Source organism: Erinaceus europaeus, chromosome 1 (genome assembly GCF_950295315.1).
Source record: "Erinaceus europaeus chromosome 1, mEriEur2.1, whole genome shotgun sequence".
Classification (NCBI taxonomy): domain Eukaryota; kingdom Metazoa; phylum Chordata; class Mammalia; order Eulipotyphla; family Erinaceidae; genus Erinaceus; species Erinaceus europaeus.
Window position 1 is genome coordinate 33,243,563 of NC_080162.1, and position 16,879 is coordinate 33,260,441.

The following is a 16,879-nucleotide window of genomic DNA, read 5'->3' on the forward strand; positions in this document are numbered from 1 at the left end:
TAAAAAAGAAGGAACAGAGAAGCAACCCCTCACCCCACCCCCAAAACCTTGTTGGTGCTAGATGAGAATTAACTGGAAGTAAGTGGGGAGGGCCAAGGGACAGTGTGTGTGTGTGTGTGTGTGTGTGTGTGTGTGTGTGTGTGTGTGTGTGTGTGTGTGTGTAAAGTATTAGTGTATGAGCTGAGCTTTTGTGAAGTGACTGGGCTTCCATTTGGAAAAGGCAAATCTTGGTGGAGATTCTATTTATTTTTTTTTTTTGCTAGAGCTCTGTCTCTCTGCAAGAATCCAGCTCAGCTTGGAAGCCTATCCCAGGTGGAAGCAGAGAAGAAAGTGGAAAATATCCCAGGAGATGTTCCACCATCTGTCTGAGAGCTCTGGGCATCTGACTTAAGATGTGCTAACACGCCTGCCAGAGTCCATTTGCTAGGCCTGCTTCCACTGGGAGCAGGTAGGTGCCCCACAGGAGACTCTGCCCCGGGATTGTCTCACTCACCCATTCACGCACTTCTCACTCATTCACCAAGCACAGTGTTGGGCTGGGAAGAAGTGATGCAGTATATAGTGCACAGGATTTGCATGGGGGTGATTCCAGAACTGATCCTGAGCCCCACCAATAGCCAGAGCTGAGCAGTGTTCTGGACAGAATACCCCAATATAGTATCTGCTGCATGTGTAGCCAGCACTAGAAAGACAGGCAGGACTCTGCTGGGGAGGCTGCTTGTTGGCTGCTCTCTGTGCTGTGGAGAAATGAGGGCAGAAACTGGGCTGAGAAGCTGTTGGGAAACTAGGTTTGCTCACTACCCAACCTAGACTCCTCGGTGGGCTGGGGAAATGGCTCCTACTGGCTTCACCTTGAGAATCCTGCTGTGCTGCCCCCCAGACACTGTCACTTTCCCTCCTGGGCACAGGAAGCACTGGGCCTGTTTTCTTGGCATTGTCTGCAATTAGGCACAGTCGCACTTGGCAAAAGGCAGACCACCTGCAAGTCTAGCCAACCAGTTCTGTGTCCCCACTTGCCAGGCTAGCGTCGTGGGTGGAAGAGATGATCCAGGAACCAAGCTCCTGGTGGTAGCAATACAAATCTTTATTCATGCGGTATCCCTAGAGTCAGGCGTGAGTGCAGTGAGTTAAGCCAAGTGGAGCCAGCCACAATTTCCCAACATCTCCCACTTTCCTTTTATCTAATGGCCATAGTATCAGGAAATTTAGGGCAAAGCAGGTTTAGCAAAGCTGTCAGCCTGGCAGGAAGATATATTTTTGTGGGGAAATTGTGCAGATGTGGTCGAGCTTGGCAGGGCCCACAAACCACCCTATTTCTATGCTAGTATGGCCTGCCCCATTATCTACATACCAATCTTCTGCTTTGTCTTACATATGACTAAAGGTCTCTACATATGACCTAAAGTTCTCCCACAGGGTATTTGCTAATTCCCACCAACTGAATCCCTGGCAATGGTTGCTAGGGAAGCCCCTACCATTTCCAGCCCCTCCTACTTAGGGTATTATAAAGCCACTTCCGTTTCTGGTTTCTCTCTCTTGCACTTCCCGACCTAGAGGAGGTCAGGCATGCAGACCGGGAGGCAGATGCTGGCCATTGCAGTTTTTGGCTCCATGTGGCTTTAACCAGGTGCCTACACGCCTGACTCTGGGGCGCCCACATGAATAAAGATTTGTATTGCTACCGCCATGAGCTGGGTCATGTGAAACAAGCCTGGCATTCTGGTGCTCAACGTGGGGCCTATTCCCCACCCTTCAGGCAGACATACGGAGGCACCCCAGCCCCCAGATAAGTATATGGCCGCTTGTCTCTCTGCAGGCTTTTGTTTACGAAGGCACTGCAGTTCTTTTCTCCCTCTTCTTATTTTCCTGAGACCCCTCTGTCATGGGCAACCTTCCTCCTTATCAAGAGGATTCTCAAACCCTCTACTCCTTTTTCTCTAGACAGTTTCTCTGTCTCTGGGACACTTTGCCCTGGGCCACACTTTGATTCCTCTTGACCGTGACTGTAGCGCTTGGGAGATGCGGGGGGGGGGGGGGGGGGGGGGGCTCCTGTACCTCCCACGGAGAAGGGCGACTCTAATTTGGGAAATGGCCCCAGTCTAAGGGACCTTGAGGCTGCGATCCAAGATTTTAGGAAGCAGGTCATTCTGCTTGCCTAGCACCATACATGCTTTCTAGAGAAAGCAAAGCCTACCCCAATCCTGACCCACCCTAAGCCCTCTGCATCTCATCCAGCAGCTCCCGTTTCGGCAGACATGTCTCCAGCTGCCGCCACCACTTCTGCAGTACCCCCCTGCCACTTTTGCCAGAAGCAGGACGCCATTCAAGACCCATAATGTGACACAGCGGGATCTGAAAAATCTGGTTCACAGAGCCCAAAAACAAAACCTCCCTACCGCTTCTCTCTCCCCCCTCGTTCTTTCTGAATGTCTTGAGCTTGCTGTCTGCTCCACATTGGGCACCAAAATGCAGGACTTGTGTCTTGGGTGGGAGAGATGATCCAGGAACCAAGCTCATGGTGGTAGCAATACAAATATTTTTTCATCTGGGCGCCCCAGAATTGGGCGTGTAGGCACCTGGTTAAGTGGAGCCCAAAACTGCAGTGGCCAGTGTCCGCTTCCCGGTCTGCATGCCTGACCTCCTCTAGGTTGGGAAGCAGAAGAGAGAGAAACCAGAAACTGAAGTGGCTTTTATAATACCCTAAGTGGGAAGGGCTGGAAATGATAGGGGCTTCCCTAGCAACCGTTGCCAGGGATTCAGTTGGTGGGAATTAGCAAATACCTTGTGGGGACTTACGAAGGAGACCTTTAGTCATATGTAAGACAAAGCAGAAGACTGGTATGTAGATAATGGGGCAGGCCATACTAGCATGGAAATAGGGTGGTTTGTGGGCCCTGCCAAGCTCGACCACATCTGCACAATTTCCAAACACTCACTCAAGGGCCCAAAGTGAGTGTCACAGGAAACCTGACCCCTAATAACCTCTCAGGTACAATAAATAAACTTCATGTCCTTTAAAAGAAAAATTGAAGTTTCTAATTATCTTATTACCATAATTCAAGTGAGTTAGAAGTATTTAACTGCAATCTTGAATTATAAAGTTGGTGTTTATATATAAGTAGCTCAACTTGATGTACAGTAAGTCAGCAGTTACCTGGCAGATTTTTTAAAAACTGGTTTAGTCCATAATTCCATAACAAACTTAGCTTCACATCAGTATTTATATCTTTGTCCATTCAACAATGTTCCAATGATGAAATGATAGAAAGTTGCTGAGAATTAGTGCAAGTTTTTATTTTATTTTTTTTATTGATTAGAGAAATAGTGTTTAGGATCTTTGAATGCTGGACTTATTTTTCTTCCTTTTAAAAAAAAAATTTGTCTTACCCATTCATGGCAGCTAAAAAAGAAATCACTCAAAATATTCAGGTTTACATGCTAGCTCTCCTTCATAGGGAGTTGTCATACCTCACAGTTCAATGTGTATTCTATAGATCAGTAACATACTGACATGTTATTGTAATTTACTATGCAGTAAAAATGTTTCAAGAAGAAAAATAACTGACAGTGTCTAACTTTGTATAGGCAAATACTTAAATGACTCTACTTTTAACATTTGTACTTGGATAAAATGCTTATGAATGTGTAAGGAAGTCAAGTGCAAGTAAGATGCTGCTAGCCCAGGCACAAAGTATTAACGTTATTTTGTTAAAACAAACAAACAAACAAACAAAAACCTCTACAGTGCTAGATTTATAAGATTTGAGGATTTATTTATTATTTATTTTGCCTCCTCCAGGGTTATTGCTGGGCTCAGTGCCTGCACCATGGATCCACTGCTCCTGGAGGCCATTTCTTCCTCATTTTGTTGCCCTTCGTTTTTTTTTTTTTTTTTTTTTTTTTTTTTTGCTTCCAGGGTTATCACTGGGGCTCAGTGTTGGCACCATGAATCTACTGCTCCTGGTGGCCATTGTTTCCTCTTTATTTTCCCCTTCCTTTCTATTCTGATAGAATAGAAAAGAGAGAAATTGAGAGGGGAGGGGTAGATATATAAAGGGAGAGAGAAAAGAATAGACATCTGCAGACCTGCTTCAATGCTCATGGGGGCTCGAGCCCTGGGTCTTTGAGCATGGTAATATGTGTGCTCAACTGGGTGTGCCAGAATCTGGCCCCTGGGGACTGGTGCTTAAAGCAGCCACTACATCCTGGTCCACACTCTGCCATGCTCATAGCCTGTTTCAGAGCGGACACTTCTGCATGGGATCTACTCTCCCCACAGGGGCTGCAGGACATGCCAGGGGATCTGAGGAGCAGACGGCAGGCTTCCTCCCCCTACAGCAACATACAGGCTAGGTAACAAAAGCACCTGAGCTATGGGTGACAGGTCCTGGCTCTGTGGAGTCTGTGGTTTTTCCTCCTGACACCTAAACACCAGGGTCACTTTTCCTTCCCCCAAGTTCTAGTTTAGAAATGCCAACAGCAACAGGCATCTTTAGGAAGCTGCCATTTCAGGGCCCCAGAGATCCTGCTCACTTGAGTCAGTGCAAGGCTGTGTTCAGTGGGGAGGGGGCTCTTATTAGGGCACAGACATCATGGTGACGTCGGGAGAAATGGCCCCCATCCACATGTCCCTTGGGCTTGTGGGGAGACTTGAACACTCATTGGCCTAGGAGATCTTCTGTCTTATTAGTCCTGCACCAGCCTGAAGCTCTCTCCCACTGAGACCTGGCAGACAGGTTGCCTTTCTCTCTCTCTTTTTTCTTCACCTCCAGGGTTATTGCTGGGCTTGGTGACTGCACTACAAATCCACTGCTCCTGGTGGCCATTCTCCATCCACCCCCCATTTTTGTTGTTGTTAGATAGGACAGAGAGAAATTGAGAGAGGAGGGGAAAATAGAGAGGGAGAGAAAGATAGATACCTGTAGATCTGCTTTATTGATTGTGAAGTGACCCCCCTACAGGTGGAGAGCCAGGGGCTTAAACTGGCATTCCTGCATGGGTCCTTGTGCTTTCTACCCCCTTCCCCCACAAGGTTGCCTTTCTATACAGTGTGCAACAAAAGACAGCTCAGCAGACACCAGAAACCTGGGATACAGGGCTCTAACCACAACAGCCTTTGACTGTCTTCTCCCAGGTATGTGTACAGTGAGCAGCATGGTTCCATGCATCCATCTTGGTATTCTTATTTTGAGAAAGGCCTCATGTCAGGACACCATAGCATTCCAGTAACGTTAAGCTTCTGGTTTGACATCATGTTTGTGCTCTTTGGAATGAATATGGTATTCACTACTCACTCACTCACTCACTCACTCACTCTCACTCACTTCCATGTTCCTGGTATGTCCTGTTATAGACTTGGGCAGGCCTCCCAGGAGTTTGAAAAACATGTTGGATTTGTACTTGCCAAACCTTCCTTGGGTCAGAAATGGCACCCTTGCCTGTTTTTGTAAATTAAGTTAAAATATATTTTAGTTTAATTAATTTATTTTATACAGAAACAGAAATGGAGAGGAAAATGGGTAAAGAGGGGGGGAGGCAGAGAGAGAGAGAGAGAGAGAGAGAGAGAGAGAGAAAGAGAATAGGAAAGGTTTCAAAGGAGGGTACTAGATGTGGAGTTTTGGTGGTGGGAATTGTGTGGAACTGTACTCATCTTATCCTATGGTTTGTCACTATTTCCATTTTATAAATAAAAATTAAAAAAAAAGAAGAGACCACACCCACTGCTGGGTCTCAAACTTTGTGTGTTTGACTCACATCTCTACCTAGCCAGGCTGCTAAGACAGAAAGTTCTACCTGGGAGGCTATGGGGAGGATTGGGAAGCTATGGGGGCCAGCTTTATGGTCTGTGTTGAAAACTCTCTCTATAATTCTCTTTCCTCTGACACAACTGCCATCCATGCTCGGCACCCCTGACAGACGTCGGGTCCTCCCTGCCCATGGCCGTGCTTCCTCACCACTGACTGCCCTGTATTTCTCCTCAGCTGTGACACCATCACTGGGAGAGTGGCAGGCCCACAGGCGAAGGAGCCACTTTCATGAGACTTCCACCTCCTTCAGAGGCCAGTGTTGAGTGAGGGGTCACCTGTACTTCTGACAAGTTGACCATAAATCAGAGGTACCCAGGGCCCTTTCCTTGGGTTCTGTTAATGTGCTAGGGCAGCTCACAAAACTCCAGGAGATGACTTACATGACTGAATTACAAAAGGATACAGTGGAGGGACAGTCAGATGGAAGAACTGTTTAGATCCAGGTTTGGGGACGGGCAGGGCTTCGTGCCCTCGAGACCCCACGCCCACCCCCACCCCACACTCCATGTGTTCACCACCTGGGTCTCTGAACCCAGTACTTTGAGGTTTTTAAAAAATATTTATTTTATTTATTTACTTATTCCATTATGTTGCCCTTGTTATTATTATTGATGTCATTGTTGGATAGGACAGAGAGAAATGGAGAGAGGAGGGGAAGACAGAGAGGGGGAGAGACAGACACCTGTAGACCTGCTTCACTGTTTGTGGGGAGCCGGGGGCTCAAACCGGGATCCTTGAGCTGGTCCTTGCACTTTTGCACCACCTGTGCTTAACCTGCTGCACTACTGCCCGACTCCCTACTTTGAGTTTTAATGGCAGCTTTATTATAGGGTTAAAGTGGATTGAATCCCAGATCATTTGGTGATTGCTCCAGTGGTGGGGGTAGAGCTGAAAGTCCCAACCCCCTAGTCACAAGGCTGGCTCCCTTGACAACCAGCTCCCACCCTGAAGTGCACCCCAAAATCATCATTAACATAAACTCCAGCATGGTTGAAAGGGGCTTGCTGTGACTATCAAGACAACTTCATCTCTCTCATCATTTAGGAAATCTCTAGGGTTTTAGGAGCTCTGTGTCAGAAATGGACAAAAATGTACTTTTGTTCCAACAGGTCACAATGTTGCAGGCAGTGAAGGCAGGGGGCACTCTATGACCACAGCAGCTTGGGTTGGGGGAATATGTGGTGAGGTGTGTGATGCTGGAGACTCGAAGATCTGGGGACCTGTGAGGTTTGTGGCATTTCACAAAATACTCCAGCTTTTTGTATGGAAAAGAACAGGAGCCAAAACAGAAGCTAATTAGCACAGAGAATGAAAAAGGACACCTTAATAATCCCCCTGAGACCCTCATTTCTAAGAGGCTCCACCCAGGATGGGAATTGTTTAATGGGGTTCTCACTATCATTTTATCAAATTATCACTCAGATTGGGTTGCAATTTTCTTCAAAGGGAAGAAGAAAATGCTAGTTGATGGCCTTGCTTATTAAATACAAGTTTGGAAAATGTATTCTTCCTTTAGGAAACAGAGCCTTGTAAATGTTGTGGGTGGCAAGGTGACACTAAGGGGATCATCAGGAGGGACACAACCCAGTCAACTTTGACATGGATACCCAGTCAGGCACAAGAATTCAGACATGCCATCATCCCACGTTCAGTTCTCAGCTGTCACTGGTGAGAGTGTCAACAATCAGACTAAAGGAGTGTGTCAGAGGTCACAGGTCATGACACATGCCCCTGCCCCACTCCCTGCACAGAAGAGCAATCCCCACCATTAGCAAGAAAGAATGCCCAACTCCAGGGTCTTCTCCCTTCTAGGATTCTGATTCTTCACTTGCCTGGGTCATCTATGTCACTGCTGGAAGGTGATAGCCTCTCCAGGTGCCAGGTGCGGGGCCCATCCAGGCACCAGGACTGTGTCCACTATCGTTACTGAGTTGCAGCTGTCACCCCCAAGAGAGGGGCTGTAGCAGGGGGTCTGTACTTACCCTCACTAGCTGCTGGGGGAAAGGTCCTCGTGAGTTCTCTGGCACGTTGATAGGGGGGATGACCCAGTCTCGTTTTTGTCTCCGAAGTCCATTGGAGTTATGACGCTGAGGCCATGGCAGCAGAGTGTCATTTGGGGGGAGGGGTGCTTCCAGACCTGCACTCTTCTTCCCTTTCTGCAGCACAATTTGGAGCAAGAAGAGAAAAAAAGCAAAGTCGTGGAGTTACATTTTGCACAGAGGAGTCTGCTCAGTTGGTACTATCTTAGATCTAGAGGAAACTGGGTGATTTGGGGCAAGTGGCTCTCTGTTAGGGAAAAAAGGAAAACCCTTGTATATTTAAAGAAATGGACTCCAGAATTAAATATGTGTGTGTGGAGAAGATACTAAGACATAAGAAAAACAAGGAGATCAGATTGTGCTGTGCTTGGGAGAGGATCAACATGCCTTTGGCCCGAAATTTGCTGCACCCATACTTGGACGAGGGAAAGAAAAAACATAATAAGAAACAACTGGTTCAAAGCCCAAATAACTACTTTAATGTAAAAATGTCCAGGTTGTTACAAGATCACCATGGTTTTCAGCCATGCACGGATGGTGGTTCCCTGTGTGGGCTGCTCCACAGTGCTGTGCCAGCCGACAGGAGGCAAGACCAGACTCACAAAAGGGTGAAAGCAACACTAATGACTACACAATTCCCAGATTTTGTATTACATAGCAGAAAGCCTTATCAGTTCAGTAATTCTGTCTATCAGGATAATATAATTATGTTTAATTTTGCAAGGTATATAACTATGATCTCCTATTGTGGTGTCAGTTTTTCAGTAAAGTTTGATTATGGGCAAAATAAAAAATAAAGGAGGAGGTTAGAGGAGTAGAAGAGAACTGTGGGGCTCTGGTGCATCATAGTCACAACGTCAATGACTACACTGTAAAGCACTGATGTCCTCAATCAAAAAATAAATAAAAAAGAAAGCTTATTTGTTTCTTTACTTACTTATTTATTTAATGTTTTATCAGAACACTGCTCATCTCTGGCTTATGGTGGTGCAGGGCATTGAAGCTGGGATTTTGTAGCCTCAGATATGTAAGTCTCTGCATAACCATTTTGCTATCTTCCCTGATGTATAGCTGGTAGTCAGGATCCGGAATTTTAAAGTCCAAAACAATGGAGAACATCTGCATTTTAGTTTAAAGTTCTTGTTTATAAGAAGGACTCTAAAAGCCTTGCAAATTGGAAAGCACAATTTACAAAAAGTTGGAGCAGGGGTTAATAGTCTGCCAGGTGAAAAGTTCTTAAAAATCATTAAGGCAGAAGGGGTGACAAGCACAAAGAGGACAACTGACAGCAAAATATATACACAGATCAACAAATGTATGAAAATGCCCACATCCTTTCTGGGCTAGTGTGAGGGTGTTTCTTTCTGGGCATGTGCTCTCTGGGTTGGAGAGATCTCAACGAGAGCCAACCTGGGCTGCTGCTTACTCAGCGACGCGGGAGAGGAATCAGGAACTCGTGGCTGATCGGGAACGCAATGCCATGCCTTTATTGATCAGAGACAACGCCTTTATATTTTAGAAACCAGAAGTGGCAAATCGGAAAAGGAAATGGCTAGGAGAGGGGCTGGAGACCTGGCGTAATAACCAACACATCCTCTAGTACTTAAGTGGTGCATGTTGAAGTACTGGATCCTCTTCATCACTTTTTGTTTTTGTTTTACCAGTAGCACTGCTCAATTCTGGTTTGTGGTGGTGCGGGGGCTTGAACACAGAACCTCAGAGCCTCAGGTGGGAGAGTCTTTTTGCAAAACCATTATGCTATCTCCCCCACTCATCTTCACCTATAAAACTGAAAAGATTGATAGCATGAGTTCTCAGAATGCTGTGAATTAGTAAGGGTGATGGTCAAGGTTGTAGTAGACCTGGTGTCTGATTTGATGTACGTTCAAGATACACATGACCCGGAACAAAGCCTCAGTCTCTCTAAACTTAAGCTCCCTCTATCATAGAATAAGGATGTTACAGGGCCAAGCGGTGGCACACTGGGTATAGCAGACATGTTACAATACTCAGGAACCCAGGTTCAAGTCCCTGGTTTCCGTCTAAAGAGGGAAAGTTTCATGAATGATGAAGCAGTGCTGCAGGTGTCTCTCCATTTCTATCACCCCTCTCCTCTCAATTTCTCTCTGTCTCTATCCAATAAATAAGCAGAAATAATTTTTAAAAAGAATAAGGATATTAGTACTGAAGTCCGACAATTGCTATGGAGTTAAACTAATAAAACTCCCAGCCCCCTCCTCCCCCAGCCACTAGGAACCTCAAAAACTGGCCTCACTTTTGAACCAGTAACTCTGCAGCAGGAACTCTGTCTCCAAGAAAACTGTACATGGACAAAAACTGCCACAAACATATGTTCATTGCAGATGTCTTGTATAATATAGCATAACATATAAATAATATTTAAAAATACTAAAAAAGCTCTATATATGACAGATGTAAATCATAGTTAAATGTGTTATGTTATATTCATATTTGGGGATATTACATAGTCATTAAAGGTTACCTCTGAAGACTCCAACATAAAGAAATAAAATAGTAAGTGAAGAAATGACTCCAAGTACATGTAATATGAAACCCAAAGCCTCTTTCTGTTGGGAAGTTGTTCTATTTATTTACTTTGCATTTTCCTTCCCTGTTTTGTTTTCTTTGATGTCTGGGGGCCGGAAGAGCGGGAGCAGGGGTATGGGCAGGATGACACTGGGTCACATGGTGACATGGTGGTGTGGTGGGCATGCTGGACTGGGTAAGCCACAATTTAGTTCACAGCCCCTGGCAAAGTCCTCCTCCTCAGCCTCAGAGCACTTGATGAAGGGTAGGCTCATGAGCAGCTTCTGGTCGCCTTGCTCTGCTGGGGTCTTGATGAGGCATTTTTTTTTTTTTTTATAAACTCCTGCAAGTCCTGGGTGAACACTCCACTGGGAAGCTTGAGGGGTGACTTGTTCACAATATAGTTCAGTTTCTTGAAGATGGCCATGGCTGAATGGTTGTCCATGCTGTGACTACTGACAGAGCAGCTGGGGTACCTAGGCCATGTTGAAACAGTGTGGGGCTCTCTCTTGTCCTGTCTCATCCATAACAGGCTTGCTGAAGGTAGCCTCCAGCTCCTTGGCATTGGGTGGTAGGGTGGGGTCTCTGCCCATGGCCAGCTCCACCAGGGACAGACTCACGTTCCATATTTCCAACTGCACCAGGTACTGGGTCCCCTAGAACTGCTCTGACGACATGTAGAAGCAAGTCTCCATGAAGGAGTCAATGAGCTGCCCACTGACTCCAGAGTCACAGAGCTTGATCTCCCTTAGGAGTTGGCAAGGATATCAGAGGATTTCATATCTTGGTGCATCATCAGGTGCTTCTTGAGGAGGTATGCCAAGTCCTGGAGGACCTGGTGACTTTGCCCAAGGTCTCCTTGGGGATCCTCTTGGCCTCTTTCAGCACCTGGTCCAGGGAGTCCCCCTGCATGTGCTCCATGCAGATGCTGATTTCACCATCACTGCAGAAGGTGCTGTGGAAGTTCGCAACGTAACGTAGGGCAAGTCACACTCGTGCAGCACTGGTAGTTCCCCCATTATCTGGATGATCTCCAGGTGGATCAACTTCCAGGCCATGATGAGGCCCAAAGGCTGGTGCTGGATCCTGGTGACTGCTCCCCACCCCACCCCATTGATGGCCCCTGGCTCTGAGAGGTGCTTGAAATCATCTTCCTTCAGCTCACCCACTGTGCCCTTCTGAATGAGGAAGGCCTCCTGTCACATCTTCTGCAGCTCATCAAGCTTGAGTTCCTTGAGCTTTTTCTGCAGGTCCATCAAGTTCACCTCCGTGGTGCTGTTGCTCATAGGGGTGGGGCCCTTGATGATGGTGGGATTGATGGTAAACACCACCAGCACTGGCTTCCCCTGGGGCAGCATCAGGGTTCTGTGGGGGTGGAGGGTCAGGGCTCAGGTCTGAGTCTGCTGACACTGCATTTGGAGCTGGGCTTTATTTATTTATTTATTTAATTAAAAAAATTATCTTTGAATAGAGACAGCCAGAAATTGACAGTGCAGGGGGAGATAGGGAGAGATAAAAAGAGACACCTGGAGCTCTGCTTCGCCACTCATAAAGCTTTCCCCTTGTAGGTGGGGACCGGGGGCTTGAACCTGGGTCCTTGTACATTGTACCATGTGCACTCAACCAGGTGTACCACCACCTGGCCCTGGCTATTGTTTATTTTTCAGATAACTTTACTGGGGGAGGGGGATAATGATGAACAAAACAGTTCTCACCTGAATAGTTTCTTATCTCCCTGTGATAGGTGTCCACACTTGTATAATTGGTTCAGTCTGCAGAAAACAGTCTAAAGATTCCTCAGAATGTTAGAAAGGGATCTTTCATAATCTGGCAACTCCTCGTCTAGGGATTTCTCCATGGAACACAAGCACACTTATCCAAAGAGATCTATGCACATCCATATTCATAACTTCCCTGTACCTTGCAGGAGTCCCCTCAGCCCACAGGCAGGTCCCCATAACCCAAGGTTCCAGGAGAAGATAGGTTGGTGCTTGGTCCTGAACAAGTCTGTATGGAGGCAGACACCAAATCCTACCCCACTGGAGAGGGTGAGGTGGAGCAGTAAGCCTTAGCATAGCTCTGGCTGGGGTGCTAGCTACGGCAGGCCTCTCCCCACTACACCTACATGATAGTGCAGAGAACACAGGTTGTCTCATCTGGGGATGCTTGGATGCAGGCTTACTCGAGCCCTCTGAACTCAAAAATCTCAGAATTTTAACGGATTTTTATGCAGCTGAATGAGAAAAAAAAAAGCAAACTCCGCTTTATCTTCATTTGCTGAGGATGAGCTAGCATGGCGTTAATTTCCCTAGTGTTGTTTAAATAAATTGCACATATTTGCTACTATTTTAAAGCTGTGAGACAAATGTAATAACAAAATCTGGTGAAAAGTAATGCCAGACCTTCACAGGCTTCAGCCTGGAAGATGCACACACTTCTCTGGGGTGGTGAGGAGGGGTATCAGCAAAGATGAGTGTCTACCCCAGGGGGCAAGCATGCTCATTTGAACATGTGACAATCTCACCCACTTACAACACTGGTGCATGGTTCCACTAACTATAGTAATGCTGACTAAAAAGTCATTCCGAAAAGATGACACCTGCTGATCTTCTCAGATTGCTCCTGCACTTCTAGGTGAGAGATGCCAGAGTGTTGGGCAAGAATTTGAAAACAACTTCTATGTACTGTTACTAAAAATCACACACATGCATGTGCACATGTGGGTTTATGTGGGCACATGCATGTATATATTCACATGTGCGCACATGTATAAACAATGTTTATTCAGGAGAATACATAGTTATATATGCATGTGTACATCTAAAATACATGTGCACACAGGCTTATAGATGCATGTGTACACGTTTAGCCACACATGGACACCTGTGCACATGCATGCACATATGTGTGTATTCATATACACTCATGGGCTTGTATAGGTACATAAAAGCATGTACAGATGCATATGTGTATGTGGACATGAGTGCACTCATATATTTATGTATATGTGTGTGTTTGTGTTTCTCTCCCTCTGTGTGTGTAGGACAAATCACAATTTTCTCAAATCCAAGAGCTGGCAGCACAGTAGACTTCAACCCCCATTACTGGGTCATTACATATATTTAGCCTGTCTATAGGTCTTGTTGAGCTAGAGATCATCACATAACAGCATATTTGCAAATAAAGAGTCCTGAGAATTGGCTGGAAATCTAAGAGGATGGGGGTGATGAGGTGAACACCCCTAAGCAGTGGGTAGTTTCCAGTATTCATGGGGCTCTTAACTTGGACATGAACAGATCAGGACTCTGATCCCACAATCATACTCATCTGGAGATTTTGGGCCATTGGGACAGCCCTGCCATCTGTGTGGAGGCCAGCCTCCACATGGCTGTGTCCCTGACCATCAGGCAGCTTGACTCTGATGCTCTCTTCTTCCTGTGCTGTTGAGTGACCCAAGCTTAGACTTGGTTCCCCCTTTGCACACACCTCCCCCAAGGCTCCCTGACCCACACATGCCTCTAAGGGAACCCCATTCAACTTGCAGCATAGTCTATGCCACTATTCATGCAACTAAAGTATGATTACAGGTCCAGAGCAGAGTAAACAAAGTAAATATGAGTCCACATATCTCTTGGGTATCTTTCTGCTTGGGCTGGTCTCCTTCACAGAATGTGTATTCCACTCTGTCTGTGCTGTGTGAGGGGCTAGGGAGCTGAGGATGGGTGGATATTGTTAAGGTCCTTGCAGATCAGAGGCCTCTGATCCTGGCATTTCTCCCCTGGCAGGTCTTCTGAATTAGTCACTGCAGTGACATTCTCTCTCTCTCTCTCTCTCTCTCTCTCTCTCTCTCTCCAGGGATGAGTAACTGATCCCTCACACATAACACACAGGCTATTCTTTAGGGAAGAAGAAGGCAATGAAATCAATGAACAAAAAGAAGGCACAGGAACAATGACAACCTCCCATTTCCACTAAAAGGCTGAGCTCCCAAATTCATGAGCAAACAAACAAACAACCATAAACTCCAAAACCCATGTCAGTATTTTTTCTTTCTTTTTTTGTGTCATTATTGGGGTTCACCACTCTTGACAATCTTTTTCAGATAGAAAGATAGAGACAGAGACAGGGAGACAGACGAAGAGACGGAGACATCACAACTCCCAAGCCTCTTCAGTGCAGTGGGTACCAGGCTTCATCTTGGGTTATGCTCATGACAAAGCAGGTACACCATCAAGGTAAAATATTCTGCTACCTCCAACCTCAACATTCTTTTTTTTTTTTTTTTTAGCTTTTTTTTTTTAAGATACTTTTTTATTTATTTATTTATTCCCTTTTGTTGCCCTTGTTGTTTTATTGTTGTAGTTATTATTGATGTCATTCTTGTTGGATAGGACAGAGAGAAATGGAGAGAGGAGGGGAAGACAGAGAGGGGGAGAGAAAGACAGACACCTGCAGACCTGCTTCACCGCCTGTGAAGGGACCTGCCTGCAGGTGGGGAGCCGGGGGCTCGAACCGGGATCCTGACACCGGTCCTTGAGCTTAGCGCCACTTGCGCTTAACCCGCTGTGCTACAGCCCGACTCCCGAACCTCAACATTCTTTTTCACCTTCTTCCCGTCTTGTCCTTCCAGCCCAGACCCCTCCCCATCAGTGCCCTGTGTCCCACCCACCCTGTGCTGCTCAGTTCTGAACTTCTCTTTAAGCTGTCTGCAGCTTTGTGGCTGTCCCAAGCTGTGGAGGAGTATTCCATGTCTGATGATGAATATAACTGAGTGTGACTTCTAGGTGAAATCTTCAGGGACTCCTCTGTGTTAGGAAGAAGCTAGGTCATTTCCCTTCCATCATCACACACAAGTGCAAGATGAATAATGCAAAACTAACCTGGGGCAGGCTTTAAATCATCATTTTTTTAAGTAAAAGAGAAAAAATGTCAAGGAGAGACTATATTCATATGCAACCCCTAGAGTCGACATACAGAAAGTTGTAACTGAGCATATTCTACTGCTTAAACATTACTCATTAGATGTGGGAAGCCAAAGTTGAGTGTGAACTTAGTAAATGGGCTGATTCATCAAACATTTGGAAGCCCACAAGAGTTGCATAGTAATCTTGTGCTTACCTTCCATACAGAAATTCCCAAGTGCCCTCCACTGGGGGGCACCTTCCCCCGAACATCAATCAGGTAGGCTGTGAGCAGGTGATCATGCAAGAGAATTTTCAAAATTCCCGTGATAAAAATGCAGATGCTAGATCAAGAAGTTGAGGAGGGGCACTTCCAGGGGTGTCACCATGGGGTAGCAGCTGCCAACAGATCACTCCCACAGTTAACTAGATAAAGCAATGAAAAAATTATGTAGAGTCTCACCACATTCCAGCTGGAACTTCTGAAGAAACTCACTGGGCCACAGGTGGGTCCAGGCACATGTGAAAAGGCAAGAGGAAGAAATTCTCAAGACAAAAGAAATAGCTTAAGCCAGAACCTGGTGCCATCTTGGTAGCTATGAAGTGGAGGACAGGGTTAGTGGCAAGAAGATGGAGGAATAAAAATAGGCAATATCAAGGCACATCAGAGTAAACCTATTTAAAAGCAAGAACAAAGAAAACAATATTGCAGGCTACCAGGGAGAGGAAGAATTTGCCATACAGAGGTAGAACCATGAAGTTTTCATCAGATTTTTCATCACAAACCCTAAAAGCAAGAAGGAAGTGGAATGACATGTTCCAAGTATTAAAATATGAGTATTGTCAGACACTAACACTATCCTGCCAAATTGTTCTTCAAGTATGAGGGGGAAGTAAAAATCCTCTACAACATACAGAAACTGAAGGAATTCACTACCACCAGTGCTGCCTTGCAAGAATTACTGAAAGGAGTATCACATGGAAAGAAGCAAATGGGGGAAAGAATGGAGCTTGGAAAACTGCGCAGCCTCATGTAGAAAAGTGAGACTAGGAGACTTCCGGAGGCGGGGCTACGAGCAGCAGCAGATCTGTTTCTCTCCTCTCCTCTCCTCTCCTCTCCTCTCCTCTCCTCTCCTCTCCTCTCCTCTCCTCTCCTCTCCTCTCCTCTCCTCTCCTCTCCTCTCCCCTCCCCTCCCCTCCCCTCCCCTCCCCTCCCCTCCCCTCCCCTCCCCTCCCCTCCCCTCCCCTCCCCTCCCCATATCATATCACTGGAGATGATTGTGCTAAGTGAAATAAATAAAGATGTGAAAGACAACTACTGGATGGCTTCACTCATATCTGGAATGTAGAAAATGAAAACAAGCTTGCAAAATTAATAACAATAATCAGACTGATTCATAGACCTGAAAACAATGGTGGTTATTTGAGGGGTGGGGGTAGAGGGAAGAGGGCAGGATAGCTGGAGGACTCTATTTAATGTAATGGCAGAGGGTCTTTGGTAGAGGAGTAAAGTGAGTTGTAGACACAGAAACACACACACACACACACACACACACACACACACACACACACACACACACACACC

At 46.0% G+C, this 16,879-nt stretch overlaps 1 protein-coding gene and 2 pseudogenes across 1 annotated transcript in view; 1 reads left to right on the forward strand and 2 right to left on the reverse strand.

Annotated features, from left to right (window-relative positions):
- Positions 1-16,879, reverse strand: part of CDH4 (cadherin 4) — a 572,130-nt gene that overhangs the window by 144,712 nt on the left and 410,539 nt on the right. Inside the window, exon 4 of the mRNA XM_060180138.1 lies at positions 7,790-7,963. Within this exon, the coding sequence (XP_060036121.1) occupies positions 7,790-7,963 (174 nt within the window). The remainder of the gene's footprint in view (positions 1-7,789; positions 7,964-16,879) is intronic.
- Positions 8,230-8,458, forward strand: LOC103111074 (small ribosomal subunit protein eS27-like; annotated as a pseudogene).
- LOC103111111 (dual specificity mitogen-activated protein kinase kinase 2-like) lies at positions 10,458-11,751 on the reverse strand (annotated as a pseudogene).